The sequence below is a fragment of the Protobothrops mucrosquamatus genome, unplaced genomic scaffold, assembly GCF_001527695.2.
Source record: "Protobothrops mucrosquamatus isolate PMUCROS unplaced genomic scaffold, P.Mucros_1.0 scaffold490, whole genome shotgun sequence".
NCBI classification, from domain to species: domain Eukaryota; kingdom Metazoa; phylum Chordata; class Lepidosauria; order Squamata; family Viperidae; genus Protobothrops; species Protobothrops mucrosquamatus.
The window spans coordinates 446,526-464,396 of NW_015386808.1; the positions used below are offsets into that span (position 1 = coordinate 446,526).

General features: G+C 37.8%; 1 protein-coding gene across 2 annotated transcripts in view; it reads left to right on the forward strand.

Annotated features, from left to right (window-relative positions):
* PDCL3 (phosducin like 3) overlaps window positions 1-5,914 on the forward strand; it is an 18,745-nt gene extending 12,831 nt beyond the window's left edge. Inside the window, exons 4-6 of one of the 2 annotated variants that reach the window (XM_015816741.1) lie at window positions 3,033-3,176; window positions 3,850-4,058; window positions 5,233-5,913. In XM_015816741.1, coding sequence (XP_015672227.1) covers window positions 3,033-3,176; window positions 3,850-4,058; window positions 5,233-5,378 — 499 coding nt within the window. In that variant the 3' untranslated portion in view covers window positions 5,379-5,913. Of the gene's footprint in view, window positions 1-3,032; window positions 3,177-3,849; window positions 4,059-5,232 lie in introns of both variants that reach the window. The other variant, XM_015816742.2, reaches the window with a different exon arrangement.
* Window positions 5,915-17,871: the final 11,957 nt, after the last annotated feature.

The window sequence follows — 17,871 nt, forward strand, 5'->3', positions numbered from 1 at the left end:
GGTGGGGGAAGAGATGATATTAAAGGGGGTGGGGGAAGTGTGTGTGTCTGTGAGACAGAGAGAGATCCCTATTTTGTAAGTTTGCTTACTCTGCAATGCTTTCTTTTCCCCGGAGGCCTGGAAAATGCTTCTGCCGCCCGGATCTAGGGCTGCAGAGCGATTTTGCGCCCGCCCATGGCCAATCCAGGCGGCAGAAGCATTTTCCAAGCCTCTGGAGCCTGGATCGGGCCACTGGCTCGCCGCAAAATTGCCCCGTGGCCATGGATGCAAGCTCCGGAGGCCTGGAAAATGCTTCTGCCATCCGGATCTAGGGCTACAGAGCGATTTCACGCCCCCCCCCCCATGGCCGATCCGGGTGGCAGAAGCATTTTCCAGGCCTCCGGAGCTCGCATCCATGGCCGTGGGGCAATTTTGCGACATGCCAGCGGCCTGATCTGGGCTCCGGAGGCCTGGAAAATGCTTGTGCTGCCCGGATCTAGGGCTGCAGAGCGATTTCGCACCCCCCCACGGCGCAAATATCGGTGTTGCCTATCTTCCTTGTCCTCTTCTTCTTCCTCTTGGTTCAAATAAACTGTAGTATACACCGGATCTGCTGGTTCTACCCACTTATCAGGGCTCCAAATTAAGGCATAATCCAGTTCATTGTCTAAGGACTTGCATGATTTTTGTTTAACATATTCATACAAGTGTTGGCACGCAAAATAGTAGTTCCCATATGCGGCCATTCTATTCTCTCATCTTCCCACCAAATAAAACAACACAAATTTACCATATCTTCTTTGGTCAGATTCAACTTAATAATGATTTTATTATAGGGTTTTTTTCCCCAATTGGCCAGCAGGATTCCTAATGAACTTCCCGGATCAATGTTCAGTTTGGGGTTCTTTCTTATTTTCTTTACACATTTCTTCTTTTGGGATCCTTCTGGATTACCCATACTGGTTTACCGTACTGTTCTTTTATCCTTACCAATCTAATGAGACCACAATTAGCTTCACTAAGCAGCTTTCTCTTTTTCCCCACCAATCTCCTCGCGGAGGTATGGAAATCAGGTACTCAAGGTCCACACTCACTTCGCCTTGCAACCCTGTGGTTCTTGGGGCGTCTCAAGCACTCCTCTCACAGATCTCAGATTCACACAGTCCTACCCAGTCCTCCACCCGACGGCCTAGGCAGTTATTTCCTCTGGTTTACCCAGATAACTCACCTAGGTTCGTGCAGGAAGTTGCCCAGTCACTGAGGCCGGTAATTCACTGATCCCTCCTTCCGTCATTTTCCTAGCAATTTCTATTTGGGTCCGTGGAAGCTGAGAGTTGATTCCAGACCTCGGTCCCTGGAGTTCGAGATCAGACTGTTGAACTCAACGGGGCATGCCTTCCGATGTTGTCTCCAGGTTCTCCGGGATCCGGAAATGAGTGTTCCTCTAGCCCCACGTTTGGCGCCAAAACTGTTGCGCATGAATTTAAAAACAAATTAAATCCACTACTTGGGTTGCAAAAAAACCAAAATTTATTACTAACAAAGAAAAGAAAGCGGTTTGCAAAGCCAAGATCTGAGTCAAAACTTCACGCAGGAAGTTCTCAAGCAACAGAGCACACGTGAGCCATGTTGAGCAGTCATTTTTATACATCCTATCACGACGCCCCATTTCCCTTCCCCTTTGGTCCCATTGGAAAGACCCGCAGAGGTCACAATCTATCAGAAGCGCCTAACTGGAATACATTATCTCTGTCCTTGTCTGCTCAGGTTTCCTCAACATCCGACATACTACGATATATGGGCATGTTGTCGTTCTGGCAGAAATTCACAGTTTATTCTTTGGTTTTGGTCCACTCATCCTGTTTATTTTTAAAACATCCTTTTCCCTTGAACTGTTTTCCTCAGTTGTAAAATTAGAAAATTAATAAAATATTTATATAAAAATAAATCAATAAAATACTATGATGTTGATGTTCTTTCAAGAAGAAACCTAACCCCAGTAAATGTATCATGTAGCCAATATCATCTAGGAAATTATATTTCCAAGTACGGTAAGTAATTGAAATATTATCATTAAAACAAGAATTAGATAAATTAGATTGTATTGCAGTAGTGTCCTTCCTTAGATATAAGCTCTTCTAGCAGTTTACTTATAAGTACAAGTAATTAAATTAAGATAAATGTTGGCCTGTATAGTTCATAAATCTTTTAGCTGGGTCAGAACAAATGCCAATTTTTTAGCCCTTCACAGCACTTGCTCAACTTTTTTAAAGGGCCCAAACTTGTCCATAACTGCCAATATAATATAATGTATAAAGTTACATGACTGGCATATAAAACAACTTCATAATTCTATTGTAATCTATAAAATCTTCTCTTTCTCTTTTACAGTTTTAGGTTACTGAATCTAAGTGATGATATTTAGACAGTTTCAATCTGAATCTAGGCATCTGTAGTTGTGTCTATAGCACAGGAATGTGATTTGCACCATGTACCTTAATCTGGAGAGTAGTTTTAAATATCCTTTCTTTCCATTCTCTACTACCCTTAATATATATGCATTGTTTTAATCTCTCAAAATTATTTATTCTAATTTTCATCTCCCTTATATTTTGATGTATAAAGGGGAAGAACCATAGTTTATGACATAATGTGAGTGGTAAGTCTGATTACTGGGACTTCTTTAACCATCCATTGCAAAAGCAAATCATATTCAGAGGATAAATGAACTAGTTGTTATAAACAGATTGTTATCTTTTAAATATTTGCTTATACTATTGGGATAAAAGCATTGCCCTACATCCATTAAAATTGTCAAAGTTTTATTGCAATGTTATGTATTAGATCTCCTGCTAAATACGGTCTGAACAAGCATTGATCATTCTGGCTAGAAATTCTGGGATTAGCAGCCCCAGGCATCTTAGACTTAGAAGGACTCAGATTGGAGAAAGCTGGCTCTGTTCTGAATAACATTTTTATCTATCTATCTGTCTGTCTGTCTGTCTATCTTTGTGTGTGTGTGTGTGTATCTTTTTTGATTCTATATTGTGCAGGCAGCAGAGAATAACTGAATGGAAAGCATCTCAAGCAAAGAATAAATTTGGACAGTTTTTGGAGATTTCAGGACAGGATTATATTCAGGAAATTACAAAAGCTGGCAAAAACATCTGGGTGATACTACATCTTTACAAGCAAGGGTAAGCGAGCTTTTCAAGACTTTTTGTCTTCATGGATAATTTTTCTCTAATAGCTCTTGTCATTGTGCTACAGCATGGCAATTGTGCTGCCATTTGCTATTCAAGGACAGCCATTAAAAGTACAATTTCCCCTTTTTATGCCTAATTCGGTTGCAAGTCAAAGCGGTTGCAACAGTTTTTCGTTTATCATTGTAATTGTCTTAACCAGGTGGAAATGAGGATGGTTTCCTATTGATATGAGAGATCCTGTTAAGTTAGAGAAAGCTTGTCAATTTCCGTTTCTTCCTTTGTATCACCTTCAGTATACAAGTAATCCTCAACTTACAACCATTCATATAGTGACTATTCTAAGTTACAATGGCATTGAAAAAAGTAATTTACAGCCAGTCCTCACATTATCCCTATCACAGTGTCCCTTGGTCACGTGATCAAAATTACTGCCATGTATTTATAATGGCAAAAAAGGTTGCAAAATCGGGTATGACTTGCTTAGCAACAGAAATTCTGGTCTCAATTGTGGTTGTAAGCTGAGGACTACTTTATTAGGCAGTCCAGTGAAACTTGTAGATACCCAGTTGTGTTTGTAAATAGTAACTACAAATCATGAATATTGCCCATTATGGATATTTGTTTTCTTTTGCATATGGGTCTGTTTTCCTTACTTCAAATTTAGTATTCCTCTCTGTGCCTTGATAAACCAACACTTAAGTGGACTTGCCAAGAAGTTCCAGGATGTCAAGTTTGTCAAAGCTATTTCTACAACTTGCATACCCAACTATCCTGAAAGAAACCTCCCCACAATCTTTGTCTACCTGGAAGGTGACATCAAGGCCCAATTTATTGGGCCACTGGTATTTGGAGGCATGAATTTGACAAGAGATGGTGAGTGTCTATTTTGCAATAAACAGAATATTTTTCTGCACAGAAAATTGGTTGAGGTAGTCTGCCACTAAATTTCAGTGTATTCTTACTTTCCTTCCTTAAATAATCTCCATATCAAAAAAATTAAGGATGCAAAAAGAAATCTCTTAAGTAAAAGAGGTTTTAGTTTTTTGAGATGGTGGTCCTCTTTTTCGTCTGCTTTTACCATTTACAGTATATGTATTGCTACATTTCCTATCAATTGAAACTGCTGAATTAGTATGGATAAATGCTGTGCTAATTTTTAAAATTGATTGATTTGAATCTTTAACAAAAAATGTTTAGCTTCCTTTTCTCAGGAGCTGAGATTGCATCAGCATAGTAGGAAAGGCTTGTTATATTTGGTACAACTTGGCAATTGTGGCATTGTGTATGATGCATATAACCAATGCTTTTTTTGTTGGAGAAAAACTTAACATCAGTCCATTTCTAATACATGTTAGACAAACTATTATGCAAGCAAAATGAACATACTTTTCTAACACAGAAATAAGAGTAAGCACTCCCCCTTAATGTTATCTACTTCATTTGGTTCTCTTATCCCTTCCCCCCCCAGTTCTTTAGTCACTTTTATCATTACATCTGTAGAACTAATCTCAGTAGAAAATCCAGATCATGCTAATTTTCCTTTTAAGCTAACATAAATGAGATTGACTGATTAGGTTGCCCACAGAGTTAACAGTGTGATATCTGATTAACTTGTACTATTGACTTGCTTCCATTTCTGGGATGTAAGCCAGTGTGAACATGTGCAATAAAAACCTGCTGCTACATGGAAAATGTCTGTTTTGTTGCTGTAAAGAAATTAGCAGGGAATTGGGTGTTTATGTCTTTGAGCTCTACAGAAGATGCCCCCCTCCATTCCAAACAGTAGTAGCAGTTCCAAATAAATTACAAATAAGATAAAGGAGGCGAGATGAAATGTCCATTCTTGGCTAGCTGTAGCATATCAGTTAATGTCCTGAAGGCTGCTTCAAGAAGTTTGTGTAGAACTTAGCATTATAGTAAAAGTGGAAAAGAAAACAACAGATGGAATTGTTCAGAGAAAAGGAACATGGTGATACTTTCTTCTTTCCAACTTTGAAAGGCATCCACAATGTGTCATTTCCCCCTGTTGTTTCTCTCTTACATTTAGAATTAGAATGGAAAATTTCTGAGTCAGGTGCCATTAAGACAGACCTGGAAGAGAACCCCAGGAAACAAATTCAAGACCAGCTGATGACGTCCATCAAGTGCTCTGTTCCAACAAAGAGAGAAGAAAGTGACTCAGAGGAGGATTAAGACCCCACGTGCAGTTCTTAGCTGTGCCCAATTACTCAGAATTACTCTTCAATGAAACCAGAGGATTTATTGCTATAAAATAATGTGTTTTATTTCAGCCTGACGAATATCAGTGGTAATATTCTTTCTTGAAAAAGAAACTTCATTATTCATACAGGAATAAAGTAAAAGCAATTTTTAAAGTAGACATACCATTGAAGTCATTTGTGATGGATATTTACTAACAAATGTGGTATCTGCTTGTATTCTTATCATTAACTATAGTATACTCTCCCCTCTGCTCCAGTGTCATTTTAGGGCTGGATAAAAATTGTATGATACATTTTGGAAGAGCTATATTGATAACTGTAGGCCTATATTGATCAGATTAACCTGACCTGTTGTAGGTTAATTTTAACACAAAGTTATCTAAATCAGTGTGTTTATCTGCATATTTATTTAAAAATCTTGAAATCAGATCAAGTACAGGTAGCCCTCAACTTACAACTATTCATTTAGTTACTGTTTGGCATTGAAAAAAGTGACTTATGACCAGTTTTCACATGACCATTCGAGCATCCCCATGGTCAGGTGATCAAAATTCGGGCCCCTGACAACTGGCATGTATTTATGACAGCTGCACTGTCCCAGGGTCAGGTAATCAATATTTGTAAAGTTCCCAGCTAGCTTCTGACAAAGTCAATGGGAGAAGCCAGATTCATTCTAACAACTGCCTTATGGAAATTTTGTGATTGTAAGTAGAGAACTATCTGTAAAGAAAATATAGAATAGTTTGAAAAATAAGTTTGTTCTTCCTCTTCTGTATACATGAGTTAAACTTAACTTATAACAATTGTAACTATACTTGATGGGTCATTAAAAACGCAATGACTTTATACTGTAGAATACATTATCTCTTCAACTTTTGGATATTTAATAATGGTCCAAAGAAATGTGCATTAAACATTGGCTTGGATGATTTCAGACTAGAAGTGAAGAGTTCGATAATATGAATATTCACTGTTGCGTTGTTGTAAACAATCTTCCATTTACATTTTCTATAAATTTTAAGCATAAAATGTTTTGTTTACTGGTAAAACAAGCATATTGATGTGTTTAAATATTGTCTCCAATGCTGAAAGAACTTACCTGCAATTAGTACAGAAAACAAAACCAGGGGAGACATGATAGCAGTGTTCCAATATTTGAAGGGCTGCCACAAAGAAGAGGGGGGGGGGTGTCAAGCTATTCTCCAAAGCACCTGAAGACAAGACAAGAAACAATGGATGGAATCTAATCAAAGAGAGATCCAACCTAAAACTATGGAGAAATTTTCTGACAGAACAATCAACCAGTGAACAGCTTGCCTTTAGCAGTTGTAAGTGCTCCATCACTGGAGGCTTTTAAGAGGAGACTGAACAGCCATCTGTCTGAAAGGATGTAGGTCTCCTGCTTGAGCAGGGGGTTGGGTTAGAATACCTCCAAGGTCCCTTCCAACTCTGATATTCTATGTTCTAAACCTCGGTCACTAAACCTTAGTGACTGATAACATACATATTGTATTTAAAAGACATTAGCTTAAATGCATGTGTGCAGTTTACATCATTTTTCATTTTTTCTTGAATTTGGATTGCAAAGTGCTTGATCTGGGCTAATTAAGAGATTTTGTAATTCCTTAAATTCCAAGTAACAAGAATTTAGTTCCTTTTCTGGCAAATTCCATAACAAAGATATAACCAAGATTGCACAAATATCTTTGTAAAAGAGATGAGGTTCAGTCCTCTCTGATCTCAAATGGACAGTTACATAGAGCAAAACAATTAAACTGAACAACGTTATTTCAACCCTATCACGTAGTGGCAGCAAGTATGTTATTGGGAATCCCTGTGTAGGGCTGGTTAGGAATCAGGTTTTAACTTACATTCTCAGTCTATATCCCAGACTCATTGCTTAACAAATATTTTGACAACCCATTGTAATTACAGATTCAGAAGAAAAGCTTTAGATTTGGAACAGTTTATTTTATATATAGATTCTGAGTCAAGCCCTGAAGGTTGTGGGAGTCTGGAATGGGAGGAATAGGGTTGAACTCAGCCTTAGCAACTCCAAATAGATGTAGTCATGACCTCCTGATCGGGAGATTTTCCATCTTTGATTGTAAATGGGATCCAGACAATCCAGAGCATAATTTGGGGATCCCCCTCCCCATGGATTTACAAGTCCTAACTGAACAGTAGGTGGCAGCCATGTATTGGAGGACCTCGTGTTCAGATTTGCACAAATTTGTGCACATTCCTTGCTTAGGAAATCCTACCCATTGTCACTCACAACCTGATAACCTCTCATCTGGGTTATTGCAATGCGCTTTCGGGAGTGCATTTCAAGAACACTTTGAAGCTACAGTTGGTCCAGATTGCAGGAGTGTAAGTGACCATGTAATATTACTATTACTTCACAAATTGCACTGGTGGCCAATTTTATTTCCAGGTGAATTTAAGCTACTGCTTATTACAATATAACGTTCAAGGCACAGCCTGGCTATTTGCTGGACTTATTTCTGATTATCTCTTCCCATCCATAGGATATAACAACTGCACAATCTAGGTCCCTGTTACTAAGTTATGCCATCTGGTGAGATCTGTTACCCTGAATTATCTGAATCATACCTAGAGCTGGCTGGGGAATTCTGGGAGTTGAAGTCCATGCATCTAAAGTTGTCAAGGTTGAGAAGTACACTCTAGAGAGTGACTACTGTATGTAAATTCACTTAAATGAATAACAAAACCCATGTCTTCCAGAAATATTAAACCAAGTTTGCACTGTTTCTTGGTGAGCAGGAATTAAGCCATCTTTGAATTAATTGTGTATTGAGGGCATGTTTTGGATAGAATGAAGACATTTGGACTACAACTGTCTAATCCCCCCAAAGTACTAAATCTGCATTAAAACATTAATGTTAGTTAGTTTCAAACTTTGTCTACAGCATTCTGTGATGCACTTAATGTTTCAAACTAATGAGTGCAAGAAAAAGAAATCTCTAATTCCTGTTAATCTCCAGAACAGATTAACAAGTAGGTTAGTCTGGTGTTCTATATTACAAGTATCTTGGAGTACAAATCACATAAATATTGTGTACAGTTGGGAATTATAAACCAAAGAATTTGGGAGGTGTTAGGGTGTTTGATGTTCAGTGTAAAGAGCAAAAATGAGATATTCAGTTGTTTACATTCAATTAAATATTTCATTAGGAATACATGTGCTTCTAAGTAAAAAGATTTAGGTTGTTTATTACAGTGCAATCATCCCTGTTTCTTGGTTTCAGCATTTGTGTGGTGTCTAAGAAATCATTCTGTATTTTTTCTCATGTCAAATATATTGACCAACACAAAGACTTAACAAGAGATCTCCATAGGATACAGATGAGATTGGTTTAATCTCACAGCATAGCAGAAACTGTAGAAGAAGAAGCAGCTAAAATCTTCCCAGGCCTCAGGCCTTTGAATTATCTCTGGCAGTAGTAAAAGAAATTTTGAAGAAATTAGGTATGTCCTGAAGATGGCACTGTTTACCATAGTAAGTCCACTGTCCTCTTGAAACAATCCTAGGAATATTTATTAAATGATAAACTTTCTCCAAATGCCAAGTTGGCAGAAAGCTATACAGAAGTGACAGGCAATCTGCTATTACCACTGTCTACTCTGTGTCTGCTGCTTATGTTCCAAGCAATCACTCCATTACTTTCTCTCCAATGTAATGGATAACAAAGCCTAACAGATTTTGTATACCTTAAGTTCAACCCTTGGATGGCATTGGAATAACAAGGAAAATACTACTTTAATGCTAGAGGCCTACTTAAGTCTGTCTCATTCTTGGGCTGTGATTCTTGGGGGTGAGTTGAAGGTAACATTGCGGAGACACCGCAGAAAACGGATTGCTAGGCCATATTTGTGTCATGGTTAAGTGCAAATGGGCAAGAATACACAGTAAACAATATGTCTGACATTAGTTTGCAGCAGTTCATGATTCATGATTTTTAAAAAGTTGTGTATCAGAAAATTCAGTGCTCAGAGTAATGAGTATTGTTCAGGATGCTTTGCAATGTAATTAGCAAGTCCCCATGAATGTATATCAAAATTTAAATTGTTACATGCTTAAAACATGGAATATAAACATAGGGAGAAATAATTTTCTTAGAATATTTTTTTTAATTTATAAATTTTATTGGTTTTTAAAACATAAATCATATAATAGTTAATAGCGTGTTTGCTTAGTTTACATTTGTAAGGAAAGATCATTAACAATTGATTTCTATAATTCGTAATCCACATATTCCAACAAATGTCTCTTTTTCTCTTAAATATTCTTTCTGGTGGGTCCCATCATCTATATTCTAAATTTTCATTTAATATTTTCAATATGAATCAGAGAGTTTTCCGTCTATTTTCCCCCAACCAACTGTACAATTTATACCCCTTTTGAACGGCTAGATCTCTTATTTATAAACAATATTATTTGCTGTGGTATTCAATACGTATCAATGGCAGGTATTTTCTACTTTGATCAACCCAGGAGAAAATTCAAAAAATCAAGACGGCACTGATTTTTGATATATTTCTTTGTTCTGCCCAGCTTAGCACTTGGCTTTCTTTCCAAGGGCTCAAGTACAACCTTTGTCCACCAAGGCTGATAATTATTCAGACAGAGCAGGATTTCCTCATAGGGACGCCATAACATAAAGTGTATGATTGGTAGAAGAACACTACATTTTTTCTAGCAATAAATCAAAATAGGAGGAGCAAAGTGTCACATTTCTCATATTGGCCATAGTCCTGATTGGAACTGGATTTAAAAAGGGGAATGGGATACAGGTCTGCAATTCCGATTATAACTTATCACAGTTGTCAAGCAGGTCATCATGTGACCTGCTTAATTTTATGACCTTTTTCACAGTAGTCGTTAAGCAAACCTTATGTTAAATGAACCTATATTTGCTATGGGGTTTTTTCCTGGAAACCAAAAGTAAACTGTTTAGCAAAAATATCATAAATTGTGATCACATAACTGTGGGACACTACAAGCACCCAAAATGCAGCCTTGTGACCTTATGAGGAGGTGGCCATAGAAACTCCCTGGATGACTTTGGATCAGTAATTCTTCTTCATCTCAAACTCCCTCCATTGATTTTGAGAGTAAATAACATGGGAACACTATGTATATTGCCTTATCCTGAATGAAATGCAAGATTGAAGATACATGGATGATAGAAATAGAGATAAAGATATAGAGATGTCTGTTTGTGTGTGTGTGTATATGAGAGAGAGAGAGAGAGAGAGAGAGAGAGAGAGAAAATCTTCTATATCTTCTATATATGAGGTAAACTGCTTGAGGCCACTTGGGGCCTTCTGCAGAAATCCTTCAGCTATAAGTATGCTCATATCTGTAATAATTGCTACCTACCTTATTCAGATTTTAATTCCTTCATGGCAGAAAAAAAGAAGGAGAATGAGTACACGACCTTAGTGTCTGATCCTACTCATGGCTTGCAAGGAATCAAGTTCTGGATGAAACAGATATGACTAAAATGTGCAAAGAATTTTTGACAGGATAGGACAGACCAAAGTGTAATAATTCTAACCTTCATTATAAGAAGAAGAAATTGTATAAATGTTGGGTAATTGATAAACGCCATGCTTGACAGAATGAGGGAGAAATGTGCATAAATACAGAGAACAACATGGGGAAATCCATAATGACAGGGCTATTTTTTAGAATAACTCTCCAATAGGCTAGCTACCCTGAAGGATTTGCAATCAGATTAATTACTTGGTAGTCAGTTAAGTATTTGTACATTCTTGTTTCCTTTCCCAAGTTGCATCTAACTACAGCATCAAGGTATCTGCATACAAGGGGGCAAATTACAACATGTGTGTTGCAATTTCATGACCCAAACTCTATTTTCTGTTTGTATTGCGATGTCACATGCAAATACATTAAAAAATCATAATTTCACACAGTGCATCTTTTAACAAAATCTCACCTGATTGCAGATGCCTTCTCATAGCACATATATTCACAGATGACTTCTTTCTATTGCAACCTCAGCCCATGAATAAGATAGCCTTATGGGTATATTGGTGTAAAAGTAGTATTTCTCCCTTTATTCTAGTATAGTCCTGAAGCAGACTCAAGATATAAAAAATCTGTTTGTATATTCACACATTATCTTGGAAGGAAGACAGTTTTGTGAGGACCAGGAATAAAAGCAGGAGAGGAATCATATATTGTCCACTCATAAGTGAAGAAATGTCCAAAGAAGTCTTATCCTCTATTTCTATTTAATATATAATATATCATTGTTAGACAAAAGTGCAGATTCAGTTTTGGCATGAATGAGACCCTTGAGATTAAGCACTGCTTTGTTATTTATCCTGATGTCTCCCTGTTGTTCTCATAGGACAGTGATGGCGAACCTATGGCACGGGTGCCAGAGGCGGCACTCAGAGCCCTCTCTGTGGGCACGTGTGCCGTCGCCCCAGTCGTAGGCCTTCAGCTGGGTTTTATAAAACCTTTTCGTTTTAGGCCTCCACTGCCGTGTGCAAAAAAAAAAAAAAAGGTTCAATCAGTCAATTTCAACTTTTCGCTGGAAAAATAAAGATCTTGCAAAGTTGGAATTGATTGATTGAACTTTTTAGTCCCACCAGATCTGCCATTACCACCGCAGTCATGCCCACCCAATGGGCCACGCCCACCCAATTGGCCACACCCAGCCAATGGGCATAAGTGGGCTTTGGGTTGCAGTTTGGGCACTCGGTCTCTAAAAGGTTCGCCATCACTGTCATAGGAGCTTCTCTTTCAATACAGGTGCATCGTCTGAAAGATAAGCTACCGGTGGGAAATATGAAAGAACTTAGCCCAAGCAGTATAGAACAGAGTTCCAGCTGCTCTAGTGCTAATTATATTGTCATTTCTCCTCCTTTCATCTGGCTTACTGGAAGAATTGCAAAAAGACAGAGAAGAGATCAGCAGACAATCAAAACAGCCCACAGTCATCTTGAACACATTTTCTATTCAAATCAGAAGAGTTGGAAGACAGGTTGCTCATAATTAAGATTAGGGTATTAATGTTATTTTAGCCTCCCATCAGGTTCTGCAGAGAGGACATGTTATGGCTCCCATTGATTAAGGACTGTCATTTGATAGGACCAGAAGAAGAACAATTTCTAACACAATACCCACCCTTTGGAGTATTACCTTCATCCTGAAGGTTAGATTGGTCCTACTTGCCTTTTGAAAGGCTCTACGGACATGGCTCTGTCAATGGGCCTGGGGATCTGGTTATGATTTGGAGCCTAATACATGATTAAACTGACATGATAACTTCTGCCATCATCATAAATACATGCTGGTTGCTATGTGCCCAAATTTTGATCATGTGATCACGGAGATGCTGCAATAGTTGTAAGTGCAAGGATCAGTCATAACTCACATTTTAATGCCATTGTAACTTTGAATGGTTGCTAAATGAATGGTTGTATGTCAAGGACTATGTGTATCGGTTGTGTTTTTTTACTGTTGTTAATTAAGTTTGCTGCTCAGAGACACAAATGTGAGATGGGTGTCTCTACAGAATGAATGAATGATAGAAAACAAAAACCATTTCTGTCCAAAGCTATCATGATTACATCACTGTCTTTTCTATAGCACCCTAGACCAGGCATGTCAAACTGCCGGCCCCCGGGCCGGATGCATCACTCCGAAACCATGCCCACCTCATTGCCGGCAATGGGAAAGAAGTTGTGATACGTTGTGTGACATCACATGACATCGCGAGTTTGACATGCCTGCCCTAGGCCATTGAAATAAAAAACTTTAAAATTCAGCCCTGGCTGTTTAATGATATCAATTTATGATTTATACAATTGTGAAGAAATACACCCATCCGACACATGAGCTATGCTCTTGTCTATTATTATATGATTAAAATGTGTAATTTCCTAGCAATAAATAAGAGGCACTGAATGTCCTTAGTGGGATTTGAAGCCAGCAGGTGAGGTAAGGTAAGGTACAGATTGCTAACCTCAACAGCAAACAATTCCTAATAATAAAAAAGTATTCCCAGGATGGAACATCTGCCATATCAAAGTGATGTGACACCCACACATGCATACTGAGTTACTTGGTATTACTGAAGCCCTCTTTATAAGTGTATGGTAAATGTATTGTCAGTCCTTCAAAGAGTTCTGCACTTCCGTTTGCAAAGAACTTACTTATGCTCTTTGAACTTCAAGGTAGCAAAAGAAATCAAAGGCAATGATACTGTCTCTCTGGAGTTCCTGGCCTACTTTGTAGAGATCTATTCTTTTCTTCAACAAAAATATAGAAACAGTGCCAGAAATACCTGTTCAGTCTGTTGATAATAATTTATATCTTTTTTAAATATTGCACAAGTAGTCCAAGAGACAGAATCTAAGAGACATTCCACAACTGTAGGGTGAACTGAACAAATAAAGCTTCCTTAGAAAATAGATGGATGTACATGAAGAATTTATGTGGATAATCTAATGCACTGAGAATTATGGAATATAGCCACTTCCTCAGGTCCAGCAGGATCAAACTGTTTCTAGATAATGAGTAAGTTTGCTCCAGGCATCTCCATAGAACCTGCACCATGCTTGGCCTCCCATTGGGAGTGAATCTGAGCAATTTTATCTGCCAGTTGCACAGAATTTGCCCTCCATTTTATGTAATTCTCTGTCTCATAATTTCTACAGGATTGACGATTTATTTCATGGGTTCCCAACTTTCTTTTTTTGCCATTCAGATCTCCCTTCAGTATGATAGTTGAAAACTTTTGAAAATAGGTTCCTGCTATTTCAAAAAATGCTAAAACTATATAATGTAAGCAGTAAAATAGACACATTACATATAAATCCAGAAGAAAAATTCCAAACTAACCATTCCCACACAGTGTTGATGACCCAACTCTTTGGGAGAACTCAACACATAGAATTGGCTTTTTAAGCCTGCCCTTTGTCCATTCCTGCTTTATATTTTAGGGCTGAAATTTTGATCATGGTCAAGCCCCCACAAGATTGCATAAATTTTAATGAAGTAGCTTTAATGGTCATCTGGGATAAATAGAGAACCTTGGAAATTATAGGAAGAATTTTGTAGCGTCATTTATAGTGGGTAGTTTCAGGTTGAGTCTCTTTGAATACTCTGAGACATTTTCCCCAGATTTTTTTTCCCACCTGAGCTGAGTTGGCATTTATAAGAGAAGTCCTGTGACTCATTTTCTCTTCCTTTCTCAGCCTCCCCACAAACTTCCACTAGCATCTAAAGCAGTGTTTCTCAACCTTGACAATTTTAAGGCACGTGGACTTCAACTCCCAATTGGCAATAGTACATGTAAAAAGGATCGGGGTGTTCTTGTTGACTGCATTTTTATAGATAATATNATATGATGAAACTATTAAAAGTGCTATTGAGGTGTATTATCTGTTCATAAAAATAGTGACAGACTGGAGCAACTTCAAAGGAGGTTTATCCCAATGGTGAAAGATCTAGAAACCAAAGTCTCTGAATAATGGTTAAAGAATCAAGGCTTGTTTAGCATATAGAAGGGATAGGTGAGGGAGACATGATAGATATTGTCAAATATCTAAGTGTTTTCACAAAGCAAAAGAAGTTGACTTATCCTGTTTTTATCCAATGAACAAGGCAGAATGAATGGACTTAAACTACAAAGAACCAGATTCAGGCTAGAGAGCAGGAAGAACTTCCTTGTTTTATGAACTGTCTGTCAGTGGAATAGACTTTGGTGAGTTCTTCAAACAGAGGCTGAACAGTCATTTGTCAGAGTTGCTATTGTGGATCCTGCACTGATTAGAGTTAGACGACATCCCTCAAATCTGTATGAAACAAAATAGCAGTAACTCAGAAAATAATAGGCTTAAGAAATACATTCTCTGATGGGATTAATTTGAAAGTCATATCTTTAAAATACTATCCCAATTCCTATTTTGTATGCTTCTATTATATGAAGGGGACATTATTTCTGAAAAAGAATTAGCCATCCAGCCACCTAAGTTCTGTAACAGATATGGACAATCAGTTACTCCAGAATGAAAGTGAATGAAATATTTTCCTGTGAGTCATTTTTAAATAGAACTTCATATATTCTCTCACAAACAATCCTATTATTGTCTATATGTCTTTAAACCTTTGATGTTCTGCATCATTGGCTTGCTATGCTTTTTACTGTATTTGGTGAACTAATTTCTAGAGACTAACTTGGAGGGAAAGGATTAAGTTGTCAGTCAGGTCACATAACTATGCATGTATAATATATTCCCTGTCTATGATAACACTTTGAAAACATTATTTGTTTTTTAGGCAGATTGTGGTCTTTTCTTTTATGCCTTCACCCCTACACTCTCTACATAATTATTTCAACAACAGATTATTCAAGAGAAGATAAAGATTGCTTTCCTTCACTGATTGATTCAATAAGCCTTCTTTCCTCTCATTTTCACTATGTATTAGCCATAAAGCAAAGCTTCTTCCTGCATTCTATTTCTCATTCTAGATTAACAAATAGAAATGTTTCCAAAATGAAACAAGGGGGGGAAAAACCCAATTCCAAATAGTTCTGTACAACACTTTCACAATTAAACAAGAATGTACCTAAAATAACAAACCACTACAGTGGTCTTGATTAAAAAGCAGAACAAAATAAATTAAACTAAATTGTTATTCTTTTAATGGCTTTTATCTCAAAATATCAAACACAATTTGTGGATGAAAAGAGAAATCCTTTTTCAGGAATACAAACTTGTAGCAGTCAGAAACAGAAATGTAGGTCAGTAGGTCACAAATGTAAAACTGCACTAAAACAGATTTTCTGAACTCTGTTGTGAAAGAGATAATGAAAGGAATGTGAACAGATACATCTAAAATATTTTAAGACAGAAAATTCTCTGGAATTTCATTCCAAATTCAAATAGTAAAAGATGAAAATGCTGGGAATTGTACTTTTGTAAGAAACTACATGTTTCAAATACAATGAAACCTTAATGAACCATTAATTTCTTTGTATGTCTTCCTCCCTCTCTCTCTCTCGCACACACACACACACACACACACACACACAAAAAACACACAAACACACACATTCCTAGTTAAATTGATTACTTTTTAAATATTAACTTTTAAAATTGTACAAAAAGAATTGGTTACACATGTCATCTTAATATATGCATTATTTATTGGGTTCTAAATTAGAATAGAATAGAGCTGGAAGGGACCTTGGAGGTCTTCTAGTCCAGCCCCCTGCTCAAGCAGGATAGCCTATACCATCTCAGACAGGTGATTGTCTAGTCCAGGGGTCCCCAACCCCTGGTCTGTGGACCAGTACCTGGCTGCGGCATGTCAGCAACCAGTCCGCACAAACAAGCAAAGCCCCATCTGCAGGATGCAGGCAGCACACAAAACCACAAACCCTCCAGTCCACAGAAAAACCTCTCTCCATGGAACCGGTCCCTGGTGCCCAAAAGGTTGGGGACCTCTGGTCTAGTCTCTCCTTGAAAATCTCCAGTGATGGAGCGCCCACGATTTCTGGAGGCAAGCTGTTCCACTGGTTGATTGTTCTCACTGTCAGGAAGTTTCTCCTTAATTCCAGGTTGCTTCTCTCTTTGATCAGTTTCCAACCATTGTTTCTCGTCCTTCACTCTGGTGCTCTGGTGAACAATGTGAACCCTCTCTTCCTTGTGGCAGCCCCTCAGATACTGGAATACTGCTATCATGTCTCCCCTATTTCTTCTTTTCTTTAGACTAGCCAAACCCAAGTCCCGCAGCCGTTCTTCACATATTTTAGTCTCCAGGTCTTTGATCATTTTAGTTGCTCTTCTCTGAATTTTTTTCCAAACTCTCAACATCTTTTTTGTGATACAGTGATCAAAATTGGCTGCAGTATTCCAGGTGTGGTCTTACCAGGGTTTTATAAAGCGGTACTAATATTTCGTGTGATCTTGATTCTATGCCTCTATTTATACAACCCAGGATTATATTAGCTTTTTTGGTTGCTGTTGCATACAGCTGGCTCATAGTCAAGTGATCATCCACTAGGACTCCAAGATCCCTCTCAGAGTTACTGTTTTTAAGCCAGGTCTCGCCCAATCTGTCCTTGTACCTTTGATTTTTCCTGTCTAAATATAAAACTTTGCTTTTCTCCACATTGAAATTCATTTTGTTGGATAGGGCCCATTGTTCAAATTTGTCAAGATCTTTTTGGATCCTGAGTTTGTCTTCTGGAGTATTGGCTACTCCTGTCAGTTTGGTGTCATCTGCAAATTTCACGAGTTCCCCTTCAATTCCTTCATGTAAGTCATTTATGAAGATATTGAAGATGGAACCTTGTGGTACCCACTGCTTACTTCTCTCCATGTGGACATAGTGCCATTAAGGACTACTCATTGAGTATGGTTTGTCAGCCAGCTACAGATCCGATGATGAC